A 13,994-nucleotide genomic window follows, 5' to 3' on the forward strand; every position below is an offset into this window, starting at 1 on the left:
TATTCCCTGTGTCATTGCACTTTATTTAATATGATTCAACTTGTGTACTTAAATGTTCTGATTTGTTTGTATGACTTCAATATTTGGCTTGATGGCAACATCTGGTGGAAATGTTGTGTCAATAGTCCACTTAGAAATCCCCTTACTGATAAAAATGCTGATGTGTCAAATACTTATTTTCCCCGCTGTATCTTTAGTATGGCCACAGAAATTGATGAAAAAACTGTCTTACAAGATGCCTGAAGGAGTTTAAAATGGTTGTTTGAAATGGAAAATGAGTTGCCCAGGCCAAGTGTTTGAAAAAGAAAGGATTCTTTTGAACTCATGCAAAGAAGTAACAGTAAGAACGAATACAGAATACACATATACACGAATACACAAATACATGTCAAGTGGATTTATGTTGTATACTTGTATTACAAAGAAAAGACCAGACAACGCCGCCCAATTTTTTTTTTTTACAGGACAAGCTCTCTAGCAGAAGTTCTTGGACAAGCATTTGTGTGCCATAACTAGTTAAGGAGTAAGAGGAAGGGGAAGTGAAAAAATAGAAATACCACAAACAACAAAAAAAGCAAAAAGCAAAAAGTAACCTGGAGCACAGGGAAAACAAAAGTCTGTCTCATGAAAATATGCAGTTATGGCATTTCTTGCATGGAGGGGGGGTGAAAAGAAGGCAACAGAAGAGAAGTGCTCAGTGCATCATGGGAAGTCCCCCAGCAGTGAGAGGCTGCAGCAGCATAATGAGCACTAGGCTCAGAGTCATGTGATTAGCTGTATCAAAGTGAAAGTTTGAGGCCTGATGTTAAAAGCAGCGGCCAATCGATTCCTTTTTCAACATACACGAAAACGTAAAAATAACACGTTGGCCTTCTAATCTGCAGTCAGTTATCTTCAACACGTGAGCCACCGAATGGCCCGATGCAGCTATATATTTCCCGCGCTTTTATCTACAAGCTGCAATTATAAATGCATGAATAACTCTCACTCTCACCCTCTGAATAACCTTAGATCTAAATTCAGGCTACATTCAAGCTGATTAGTTGTGATTAAAATAGACTCTGTAGAGTGACACAACGTGGCCGCAACTCATCAACAAGGAACCTGTATAGCGTGCTTTATTGCACACGCACTGTATTTCCTCATCACACATCAGGTCAGTTAAGAAGAAGAAAAAAAAGCCCCTGTCATTTGTTTGGGTGTTAGAAAAGGGTGACTTTGACCTATAAACGTGGGAAATCACAAACCACCCACAACACACATGAATGTGTCAGCGAGGGGCCGCACCACTGGAACGACGCTTATCTTTACATCTTTTACGGCATTTTGCACCTTTTTACTCGTCTGTTTTGTAAATATATGTTTCTCTTACTCTAAAGTCATTGTGCATTGGAAATGCATGAAACTGCATGTAATTTTGGTTTTTAGGTTTTATTCAGTTTCACACCAGGCTGTATGAGCTGGTTTGTAGCTCTGTGCTGTTCACCGCCCCACCACCTACACCACAGCCTCCTTCCTCCCATCTCTCAAACTACTCTATAAAAAGAAAAAAAAACTCCATCTAATCTTCACTACAAGCTCATGTAACAGGGAAAACCCTGACAACCTGACATGTCTTTGAGAGACAAGCACCACATGAATTTGGACAGTGAGAGTGCAACACACACTAGGTGAGTCAAGATTGATTTAGATCCTATTGTATATATTGTCTTAAATTCCTGTGATTTCTTTGTGAATGTTTTCATTCAGAGGTCTGTGGTTGAGCTCAGTGCTGCCGCTGTGATGCTTACATGACAGAATATAGAAAGTTTTTACAGAAAAGGGAAGGCGTGTTCGGGGATACGATTTTTCAGCTTTCACACAGAACTGTGTAGAGCGTAGTAATGTAAAGAGCCCAATAATATGTCCCTTTGTTTATTTTTCGGATTTTGTAGTGATTTAATGACACTCATATTGGCTTTTTGACTAATTCCCCCCCAGAAAATGAATTGCTATCCATATCGATTTTAGAATTCAGATTAAAGAGACAAAATCGTGAGCGAATTGCAGACTGAGTGGTTGAACCAGTGTTTTCACTGTCTAACCCAGGCACAAGTGCAACTATGTGAAGCCTGCTGTGCATCCTCACTGGAATGTAAATTAAACCATAGCAATGTGCATTCCGGGTCAGTGGCATTTTTTGCAATCACTGAGTGGTTTCTGTCTATGTCATTACAAATAAACAAGCAGACCACAAAATGTTGAACCATAGAAACCCTGTGTACCGGACAAAAAAACTCCCACTGAGGTAAAATCCCAGACAAGCAGCAGCATGGTTAGGTTAACCATAACACGGCAAGTGCAAAGCAGCCATTCTAGGAGCCATGTAAATGATTTCTGTGGGGTCTGGTTTAAATGTGTGTGCTTGTGGTCACAGGATTATTGAGACCAGTTCTTCTTTGAGTCATGTTGACATGTCACATTGACTTCATCAGGGCAAGAATTCAGTGACTTCTCTTAGAAAGTTGTCATTTCATAAGACAGCGAAAGTGAGAACTTACTTGCAACTCATCTCACTGTCTGGCTTTGCACTCTGACCTAATGGAAGAGGTGGAGGTGTACAAGTCCCAAAAGCACAATAGGTGAAGCACGCTGAAGAAAAAATGCGCTCTTTCTGCAGAAATATACTGCGATAGTTGCTCAAGTGACCCTCCCAGACCCCACTCACCCCTAAAGGGGCGCAATTTAAAATGAAAGAGGTCATGACATCACAAATGAGAGGATATATTGTTGAATACTAGGTAATAAAACTTTCTTGGAGCTTTAACAATGGTAAATTTGTTCTCAGTGTCTACTAGAGTGGCTTTGCATGATTCGCTGTTCAAAATAATCCTTCTAATATATTAACATTTAAAAGATGCGGATATGACATCAAGAAAACTTTATAATAAAAGTAAAAAGGTTATTTTTGATCCTGATGTTTATTTAACTAAGAAATGGAAGTCTTGATTTTTTTTTATTTGAGGGTCCTGGGTCAAAGTGGAGCTCTGCATGCTCCGCCACCTTTGAGGCCTCAGTGACAGAGCCAAGAGATGAAGAAAGAAACCTGTGAAACAGAATATTTAGAGCAGTCAAAATCTTGATTAACTGGTGTTAACTTATGCCAGAAGATATACTAATTAAAGTCATTCTCTCAAATGAAAGGCCGATTTGTTAAATGGTTTTGTGCGTACTTGTCTGACAGAATGGAGGATCAGCCAAGGTCGTCTTATAGGCATCTGCTGCTGCAGGCTTGGTGCTGTCTCCTCACCGTGGCCATGGTGATTATGGCTGTACATCTCGCTACAATGAATCAGAAGCCAGCAGAGGTCAGTATGCCTGCCACAAACACAGATTTCACTGAGATTCATGTTGACTGCTAGCGGGGTCATATCTTAGTTTGCATATCTTAGTTTGCATCAAGAACGCGCTTGTAAAAGCACATGCTTTGCTGCTTGTAATTTGTGTAAATACCATATTTATTACGGTAAAGTAAATAAAATGAGCCCCACATCTACCCTTATCGGTTTATTCAAAGACATTAAGTCAGCTCTAGATACCCAGTTTGTGCCTCTAGGTGGCAGCAACACCATGAGTTCCTCTTGCTTGCTCAACAAAAGGAAGAATGCTTTAAGCTCTTGGGTTCTTTTAATTTCTTTTTTCTTCTTCTAAAAAACATCCCCAGAATTAGAAAATAAGGCCAGCAACATCTGCCTCACAATTACAGGGCCATTAGTCACTCTTTGTTTCTAGGTGGAAGTGAAAACCTTCATCTTTGATGATTTTGTCAGATAGCACTCTCATGGGAACACAGAAACTCATTGTGTTTGAAAAGTCTCTCCAGTGTCTGTTAAACATGGCAACTATAAAATAGAGCCTTTAGAGAAGTGGAGCTGTTGCAGACTGAAACTGAGAATTTCTCTATGTGCATCCATCCATCCATTCTCTTATGCTTATCCTTATCGGGGTTGGGGCAGAAATGTTTCGTCACTCATCCAAGCGACTTCAGTCTCAGCTGACTGCAGGTTTCCCCCGCCTTTAAACAGTATATTTTCATAATAACCACTACCATTAAAATGCAGGTTCTCATGGCCACCTATCCGTGGCCATGAGAACAACATACAAAGTGTTGGAGAATGACTGCGATCACAGTATTTGAAGACGGTGAAAGATGTATCCTTCCTCATGGGTACATCTTTCACCTTCTATAATACTTTGATTTTAGTCATTCCCCAATTCTGTGAACTCTGTAAAAACTTTTCTGGGATTTCCTTAAGTGGAGTATTGATCGTGCATAAACACAAACAATTCCTATGACTTCATGTTCAAAACATTTTCAGGATATTGACTGAAAACGAAGCAGGCTGTAATTTCCTTTAATTCCAGTTTGTACTGCAAGAGCACATCCTTATTTACAATAGTGGAAAAGCTAAAGGCTAAAGGGAAATGTGAGTACTTGAAAAACAATATAAGACAAACAGCCAGGGACAGTACAAAAGATGGATATAGCTTCACTGACATCATCTATTAGATTCAGAAGTCTTGAGTTTTGAAACCTCTGGATGATTTTTTTCACCATATTGGTTACAAATAAGTCCGATTTGACCAGGAAGGCTGGGTCTCACTGTGAAGCCGCTTGTTCAGTGCTTAACAGCGGATGACTGACACGTTGTTAGCCAACAAGCATACTGAAATGAGAGATTGAGCTCACAAACTGAGGAGTAACTTGTGTATAGAGGTCAACTCACAGATTTCTATAGAAATTGAAGTCTTTTTGCAACCACAAATATCTATGGTGACCTTCTTAAAGAAAGGAGGTTTACGGCACACTTGTTGAGCATGTTTTGATTCCTCAAGGTTGGAGTCCCTACACCAGAGACCATCAACTCAACTCATTCAGGTCGCATACAAAGGCAGACTCAGGAACCTTTTAAGTCAGGTAAATATCATTTGTCACATTTATCATGGACAATCACATAATCGTAAGACTGAAAATGTCATAATCCTTTAAATTATTTTGCATTTCAGGAAGCTCTCACCCATTCATCCAGATTTCCCACCATAACGGACGTCCGTCTGAAGGTGAGCTCACGTCTTTTCATGTGGGAAGTTGGCATGCTCTGACAATCATGAGTTTCATGAGAAAACCGTTTCCCTTGTTCTTACTATGTCTTTTTACACCAACTTTTAATGATCACACAGACAAATCTTAACTCTGCTACACATCCAAAGAGACAACTCTCACTTGTTACTGATCTCGTATCACGATGATGCCTGCCATGCATAAAAACTACTGTTAAACTGGACGCCTACAGATGCTGAGTGCAACGAGCTCAGACACATGTCAGTAGCAGCTGAAAGTCATTCTGAAAAACGTGGGCAGCCTTCAAATGAGGCGCACGAGGACACGGCGGGTTGAGGGGGAGGGGTGTGAACAAACAAGTAAATAACAAAATAACACCTAATTTGAATTTTTCAACCAACCTGGGGTTAACTAACTGAGTCTGTTTAGACTCTGTGAAAGAAAAGAAAAAAAGGTACAACTTTCTACAAATTCTATATGAAGGCACATGTTCTCAAATACTTAGAACTTAGACAGGAAACTGATATACTGCTGTGTTTCTGTGTTTTATCTCTAATCTAAAGTGGATGGGTGATAAAAGCTGACGTCATGTTTCAGTTAACCAGTCTGACAGTGGATGGATTTATTAGTATTTCCTTTTTTAATACACTGCAGGTACAAGTTTATTTCCCCTCCAAAGTGTTTTCATGTGTTACTACATTAACAGTCTGATAGGAATCCCTTTACGACAAGAGCAGGCCACATCTGTTATTAAAACCACTAAGTCAAGAATACACCAGCTCCGGTGTGGGTGAGGAGGAAAGAAGCCAAACGCAGGAACGGCATTGGGAATCTGGTCATGTTCGGATCCTGCTGTGATCTAAAGTTGTGCAAAGCTTGGAACAGAGATGCGACTTTAAAGACGCCTCGTTTTCTCAACGCCACGCTGTATATGAAAGATGGATGTGGCCCCTGTGAAGCTGGGTTGAGGTATTTTTGCATTGGCTTCACTTTTCAAACTCAGAGGCTACTTCCATCTTTTATATACAGATTATGGGTTAGGTAAAGACCGCTCTTGGGATTAACATGGTTATTTCTTCACACGTTACCCCTTTTTGTTGGGGTTTACCTTCCACATTGAAGAGATCGTTTTATTTAATCTCTTTGTCAGTTGCATCAACATTATTTTGTGAGCAGTTTTCTTCTTCTTTTTCAAGACAGCATTAATATGCAGTGTGACCATCTACAAAATGCTAGGTTGGACTGATTATTTCACATTATCTATTTGACATTTGAGATGTCATCAGTACAGGTATATTGTGACACGTTTAGTTGCGAGGTTAATGTGCTCTTTAGTTTATAGTTTTGACAACAGGCAGAAGTGAAGATGTTACTTTTTTTCAGATCCCATTGTGGTCTGGCAACGGCACAAAGAGACATATTATATTTCATTTTCTGTCCCACGGTTCCCTTTATAATTCACTTTGGTCTTATAGCTGTGGAGAAGTTACTGGCTACATTTGGAGAAGGTATTTTTTATGCCAGCGGTAGAACAGATTAAAACCATGAGGTTTATTGTGTTGAAGAGATAAAAGTTATCATACTTATCCTGCTGACGAATAACTATTACATCTACGTTTTAAAAGTTCACCACATCCACAAAGAAATCCTCTGCACGGGTTAAACCGTTGAGAAACACAGAGCCGTGCAGCCTCATTATGTTTCCAGTCTCATTTACTGTTTTCCTCCCACTATGCAGCAGTTTTCCTGTGTGAAGTGGGTTTCTAAAACCACAAGAAACCCGAAGCAGCTCTGTAATGTGGGCAGCACCGACTTAACGTATAATTACAGCCCACAGCAGCAGATTTCACAAGTTCGTCAGGTGGTATGTTGCAGGAAAATTAGACACTAATTGGAAGATCAGCTTTGTTTACCTGGTGTATTTATTCAGCTGTGATTATGGGGCCCACTGATCTGAAGCAGAGAGGAAAAAGCACTTCCTTTCAGGAAATTCAAGAAAAAAAGACACTTTTTGTTAGTCATTAAAAAAAACAAGTCGGTTGGAGAGTTTCCTCCATTTCCTCTTTCATGTGGTTTTCTTCACTTCAGTTGACAGATTAATAAGGCATGGGTGTCAATGTTGAGCGCTAAAATATTCATTTATTAATAGTTATTATTATCCCTGACTCGGGTATTCACCCGATTCTTTTCTGTACGCTCAAAGAAAACGTGTGTAAAGTGGAAAAACCAGCATTCAATTACCGTAATAACGCTTATACTGATTTACTGTCAGATATCATTCTATATTTCACATTTAAACGTGTTGAACTGATTTAGACAACAAAGGTTAACCCAGCTCGCCTCCGTCTTCTGTTTTGTTTCTCTCTGTGGAAAACCGGTCAAGCACAGAAGATTAGATATTAATCTGACATATTTCACTGCAGTCCACAAGCTATAATTAACCTTCAAAGCTTCAAAGAAAACTTTCCCACATACAGTGAGAAACTACTCCACTGTGAGGTCTGAGTCAACAGCTACCAGTCTCTGTGTTCTCATCACCGGATCCGAGAGACATTTGGAAGAAACTCCAGCAAAAGTTGACATTTTCCCGTCTGCCTAATCAAAGATGTAAATTAGAGAGTAATTAACAATGATGCAGTATTTATCGATGCTGCTGAACATCAGCTGCAGCGCTACCATCAAAAATATCAGATATGAAGCGCAATGGTGCATCCATTGAACTGGACATCACGTGCTAAAGTTTCTGAATTTTGCTTACTTTTCTGGAGCCCCTTACCCTCCCCCCCACATACTGAGAAGGATAATGGTGTATACGTTAACTCACTTGATCCACCCGTCCCCTGCGGCCTCAAATCACACCTGACGTGAACATTTGGGTTGATTACACAAAACAACAACAAGAAAAAAAAGGTTAAAAATCAATTATTAAAAATGAATTTAAAGTAACTGAGTGATTAAAGAAAAGTTCTTCATATTTCCTACAGATTCTGTTTCGAAACAAAATCGAAACAAAACCCTTACCCTGTTTGGAACGTCCATCATCGTCCAGGAAAACGGGATCTACTTCTTTTACGCCCAGGCGACCTTCAGGGAAGATTCACGGGAGAGACGTGTGCTTGTGGAAAGAACTGGCTTTCATGATAAGAAAACTAAGACACTGGCTAAGGGCATCTACCCGGCCTCATCAGAGAACTCAGTGTGGTTGGCCAAGATTGTCAAACTTAGACCGTTGGACAGTGTCAGCATAAACATAACAGGTGAAATTCTAAATGACGATACCTACTGGGGTGTCATCAAGCTTCAATAGAACTGGAGGTCTGGTTGGACTGGTATGTTACTTGTGGCCCTAAATAAACAAGTTAGAATAAAAGCAAACTGGATTTTTGAGCTAGATATTTAAATTGGAAATATTCTGCTCATCTCCAGCTGCATATTTTTATTCTTGGACTCACGTTTTTAAACAATGTTTATTTTTTATTTTGTAAATTATTTGTTTTAGCCATTTAGCGCCATTCACTTCTGTCCAATAATAAGTAGTTTGTGAGCGCCCTCTGCTGCACCACCATCTGAACTGCAGACAGTTTTTGTACAGCGATAGGAAGATTCCCTCTGTCACCCCTGATATGCTCATATTAGGAATGACTGCCTTATATCACGTCACACTGACCCCCAATAGAATGTAATATACGGAATAATTATACATATTCTGACCTCTTTTTTTTTTAAAAACACTGGTAATGTTTAACATGTTTAAACTATATATAAATATATATAAAAGGAAAAGGAATGGGTCCCCTTTAACTCTCACAATATAAAAAAATACTGCAAGGATTTGATCATGGTCTACAATTATTAAAGACTCTGTGGCTAACATGGAACACTACAATAAAGAAAAAAACTCCATTATGCAGGTTTTAATATAGACTTTACTAACTGGCACCTCGTACTCTTGATAGGCCACATCTTCATAGTAAATAAAGGTCAAACAATCGTATACTGCATCAGTCCAACCTGAACAGAGTTTTAAAAATGCCAGCTGGTTCTGAGTTGTTTTTGAATTTTTAGGCCGACATGAATGTAAACTGTGAAAGTCATTGGAATAATTATGTTCCTTTTCACTGTTATGTGCTTCTGTAATTTATGTAATTGAGTATTCTATTTTGGTTGTTGAATTCTGCATATAGACGTTTAATAAAGATTATTGTAAACCAACCTGATGCACTTTTTATTTGCACGTTGCACTGCTGACTGGCCACACGGTGGTGCCACTTCCCACCTAATCAAAGGCAGCATGAAGCCTTCGCACACCACAGCATCGTCTGTTCGGATGATTGTACACATCCTGCTATGACATTTCATTCAATGAAAAATGCTTAACACAGACCACAAATGCATTCTGAGAAACCTCAGAAGTGACATTAAAAAACGTAAAACACGGCGCTGTTCATCTTTCGGGCCTGACATTAGTTCTACTCACAGGTATTCAACCGCTGTGATATTTACTTGAGTGTGTGCTGAGCAACAGCACAGGAAGCCACATATTTGGTGCAACCGTTACACTGCTTCCCCTTTACAACACCCTCAGACACCTTTGAGTTCACAGCACCCTCTGACCAGCTTCCCCTGAGGCAGTTTAGCTCATCTTAATATCATTTTTAGAATTAGAATGTAAAAATCATGAAGCTAGTCATACGTGAATGTGTAAGTTTCACCCTTAATGTACTGGGACTGAAACTTAATAGAGCTCAGAGGCCGGAGTACATTACCCTCCGGGTCATCCACACACAATAATCGTGACTTCTGAGGGCCAAAGAAGTATATTGGTAGATACTTGTTATATTCCTCCTAGATCCTAAAGGTGCAATATCATGAAATAAAAAGTAATTAGATAACATGTTCATTTAATTCTGAGATTTCAAGGTTTTACTGTTTATTTCAGTTCAATTTTAAATGAAAATCATCAAATACATATCATTAAACACACAGCAGTTAGCGCTGTTGCCTCAAAGCAAAAAGGCCCAGAGTTCCTCTGTTTGTTATTTTTAAGAAAGTCTGTTCTTGTACATTGTGGAATAATAGCCCGACCGAGCTATTATACATCATTTTGTGAGAGTGCATATACATTTAAGCTCATTAAATAATGGAAGCTCTGTTGACATACACTACTTTCCTGTCATGGTTTCTACTAAGCATTTCTCGCTCCTGTTTTGTTTGTCTCTGTGGAAAACTGGTCAGGCATAAATATAGGATGTAATGCTGACACTTCTCTGCAGTCCACAAGCTACACACTAATAAACTCCTAAACAATGAGGCTTGAAAGAAACTTTAAACACATAGTAGTCGGTAACTTCTCTGAAACTGCGAGGCCAAAGTCGGCAAGCTTGAGCTCCACGGATGAGACACGCTGGAGAATTTTGAAATACAATGAGTCTCTGTGTTCCCATCACCGGATCAAAGTGACATTTGGGAAAAAACTCCAGCAAAAGTTGACATTTTAACTTCCGCCCAATCAGAGCTGTAAATTAGAGAGTGAATAGCAGCCTCATAAAAAGCAGGGTGTAAATATTGATGTTATTGAACTGGCTCTAAAAAAGTCTCTCCTGCAGTTCTACCAGGCCTGATGCAACACAAATAAAGTACAATGAATGTCACATCTATTTTAATCGAAGCAGCACCGGACAGACTCGGCTGTGGGAAAACTAGAAAAAAATGACATCAGTTTGCTTTTTTAATAACAGTTACCAATCAGGTGGCAACCTCTGGGTATGAAAAACAAAGCCATCACACAAGTGCCGAGAGCTACATTTGCTCTAATGGTCATTGGAGGCGGACTCCAACCCCCACAGACTACACATAAAAGAAGAATGTAGGCACTGTCATGTCACCAGCTGGTTTTGTGATAAATTCCGACCCTCACATGTGAATATTGCAGTGGAAATTGAGAGTAATTCAACCAGGAAGCATTTTTTTCTTTAACTTCATTGGACAACGTTTGTTGTAGAATTCACCAATTATGGTCATTTGTAGCCTTAATCTTCTGTCGATGGCTGACACCCAGTGTGGTCTTCTGCTGCTGTAGCCCGCCTGCTTCACAGTCTCATGTGTTATGTGTTCAGAGATGCTCGTGTCCGTACTTTGGTTTAAGAAGAGGTTATTTTAGTTACTGTTCCCTCCCTCTCAGCTCGAAGCAATTTGGCCATTCTCATCTAACCCAGGCATCAACAAAGCATTTTCACTCTGAGACCTGCGGCTCACTGGATATTTTCTGTCTTTCAGACCATTCTGTAAACCCTGGAGATGGTTGGTGTGGGAAAATCCCAGTGGATCAGCAGTTTCTGAAACACTCTGATCAGCCTGTCTGACACTAACAAAAGTGCCACGGTCAAAACCACTTAAATGTGCTCAGTTTGAACTTCACCAGGTTCACATGACTACATGGTTAAATGCAAAGTTCAACCGTTCAACAGCAGGGTGGACGGGTGTACCAAATAAAGTGGCATATGCCTGTTGACTAAGACTAATAAAATACCAGAGTTTGGGCGCTGCTATAGCAGATGATCAAAGGTCACTGCAGGCACCTGGGTTTGAGTCCACTCTGGACCATTTCCTGTGTGTTACCCCAAACTCTCTCTCTCTGCTTTCCTGTCTTTTCTAAATAATAATCCTCTAAATAATGAATGAATGTACAGCATTTCACTGCAGTGTTATGGCGTCATCATCCACATATAACACAGACGTTCCCCAGGCTCTGACTCTACTGTTCAGGAACACACTCACTATGGGAGTGTAGCAATGACACCTGCTCAACAAGTTAATATTCACTTGAAAATGAGAGCATCCAGCTTGTTACATCTTTAACACTGACTTCAGTCAACAAAGAAAAAAAATCCCTTCACCTTATCAGTGTTAACACCGCCCGCCTCTGGGTTTGGACAGAGGCTGTAACATGACATCATGTCTAACAGGTATCTCAGCTGTAATGTTGTCACGCTTTCTTACGACACTGGCTCCTTTGTTCTCTTCAGCCTTTGTTTATGGGGCTTGTCATTTGTATTAGCTGATTAGTCAGGCCTCTAATGGCATTTCGTGGCCCACAAAGAAACAGGAGCACTCCTGCCTGAGTGTGGAAAAGGGGAGCACGTAAAGTGTCTAGTTTCAACACAAGAGTGAGATTAGATCTAAGAAAACAAGTGGAGCTTCTAAGAACTCTCATTAAGAATTCAGGAAGCTGCTGATGGGGCACATTTTTTCTTGTTGTCCTGAGAATTTGCAGCACTTTATGGTAAAGGGTCAAGTTAGATTTTTTTCTGAGCTTATAAACAATGCTTCTTAATATAAAGGGCGTCTAAAAATCACCGTGAGAGTTTTTTCTGTTTGACATTTTAGATTTATAGATTTGACACCCACTACGAGTTCAGGTCTCGTCACCTAGTGGCAAAAGCATGTGACGATGCTCAACCACAGAACTGAGATAAAACGATGCTGTGTGTATACGATCCCGCGTGCATGTGTGTGTTTCTATATTACCTTCCCTTTTGTGTTTGTGTTGTTCTGAGCAGCCAAAGTCCACCTACACAGACCACCTGAAGACTTATTGTCTACTCAGCCCACAATGACACATTAAAAGTATCCAGACTGATGTGTATGACATCTACACAAGCTTATCTCCACTCATTCTTCCTGTCTGATATTGGCATGCACCATCAGATTGGATGAGAAGCGTCTTCAGGTTTTCTCTCAGATGTTCTGTGAGGTGCTCAGATCACTAATGGAAAACCAGAAACTTTTGCATTTACTGTTCAGTTCAGATCAGCGTAGTGCCGAAAGGCGAACCATCTGGAGAAAGATTTCTTTAAGAACCTCTCTGCATGTGGCCACGGCTATCACTAAATTTACCCCTCACAGCATGAAGATACCACCACCGCTCTCCTCTGGAGGGACTGCATCAGCAGGGTACAGGTTGCTGGGATTTAACAGATACAGAGTTTGAAATTCTGCCCAGAGAGGGCAGTTTTTGCAACATGACATCAGAGAAAACCATTAAACACAGAGAGTCCTTTAGATGTTGCTTGGCAAACCAGATAAATACTCCTTTTACTCAGAGCTGCTACTCTTTAGCTGCTCCAAGATGAAAGCATGATTTATAGAGTGCTGCTCAGGTACTCTCACCTCTGTAGGAGAGTTCTTAAAGCCTTAAGATGAATATCGGGCTCTTGGTCGCATCCCCGAACAAGGCCTTCCTGCTCAGTTACTCAGTTTCACTGCGAAATCCAAATCTAGGAAAAGTCGGGTGGCACCAAATTTCTTCCAGTTCACATTTATTGAGGTCACTGCCCTCCTGCGAGCACTCGGTGCCGTACAAACTACAAAGAGTTCCTTGAACGTCATAGCTCAATATTTGCCCCAACATGCAGTATGAAATACATGGTCATGCCCAGTTAATTTAATTCGCCACAGATCGACTTTAATCAAGTTCTCGAGACACATCTGACAAATTAAAAGGAAAAGGAACAGGATGCACCTGCCCATCGTCTGGAGACTCAGCAAAAGCCTGAAATAGGAGATAGTTTTAGTGCCAATATGAACATTTGTGGCAGTGCTTCACACATCTGCAGTCAGCTCACAAACAGTACGTCCATGTCTGTTCTAACAGTGCATGTCAATACACAAACTCACTCTAACAATACAACTACAGTCCGTACATCAGGAGTGGGTGTTCTTTTTTCCTATAAACTTTTTCGATCCACAGTAGAAGTGGGCTGTGAGGCTGTTTCTGACAATAGGAAAATATTATACAGACGATATAATGTTAACGTGATTTCACTTCCTTCATTCAGCTGTCTGTACCTGTAAAAAAGTGAAGTGGCTGAGACAGTCAGCCCACAGCGTCCCA

General features: G+C 40.2%; 1 protein-coding gene across 1 annotated transcript; it reads left to right on the plus strand.

The window, feature by feature from the left end:
* Window positions 1–1,593: 1,593 nt before the first annotated feature.
* Window positions 1,594–8,830, plus strand: lta (lymphotoxin alpha (TNF superfamily, member 1)). The gene is made up of 5 exons (XM_005750957.2): window positions 1,594–1,670; window positions 3,224–3,347; window positions 4,876–4,957; window positions 5,047–5,100; window positions 8,086–8,830. The coding sequence occupies exons 1-5, from the start codon at window positions 1,612–1,614 to the stop codon at window positions 8,406–8,408; spliced, it is 642 nt and encodes a 213-aa protein (XP_005751014.1). The 5' UTR covers window positions 1,594–1,611; the 3' UTR covers window positions 8,409–8,830.
* Window positions 8,831–13,994: the final 5,164 nt, after the last annotated feature.

Source organism: Pundamilia nyererei, unplaced genomic scaffold (assembly GCF_000239375.1).
Source record: "Pundamilia nyererei isolate P.nyererei 1_Seehausen unplaced genomic scaffold, PunNye1.0 scaffold00294, whole genome shotgun sequence".
Taxonomy (NCBI): Eukaryota; Metazoa; Chordata; class Actinopteri; order Cichliformes; family Cichlidae; genus Pundamilia; species Pundamilia nyererei.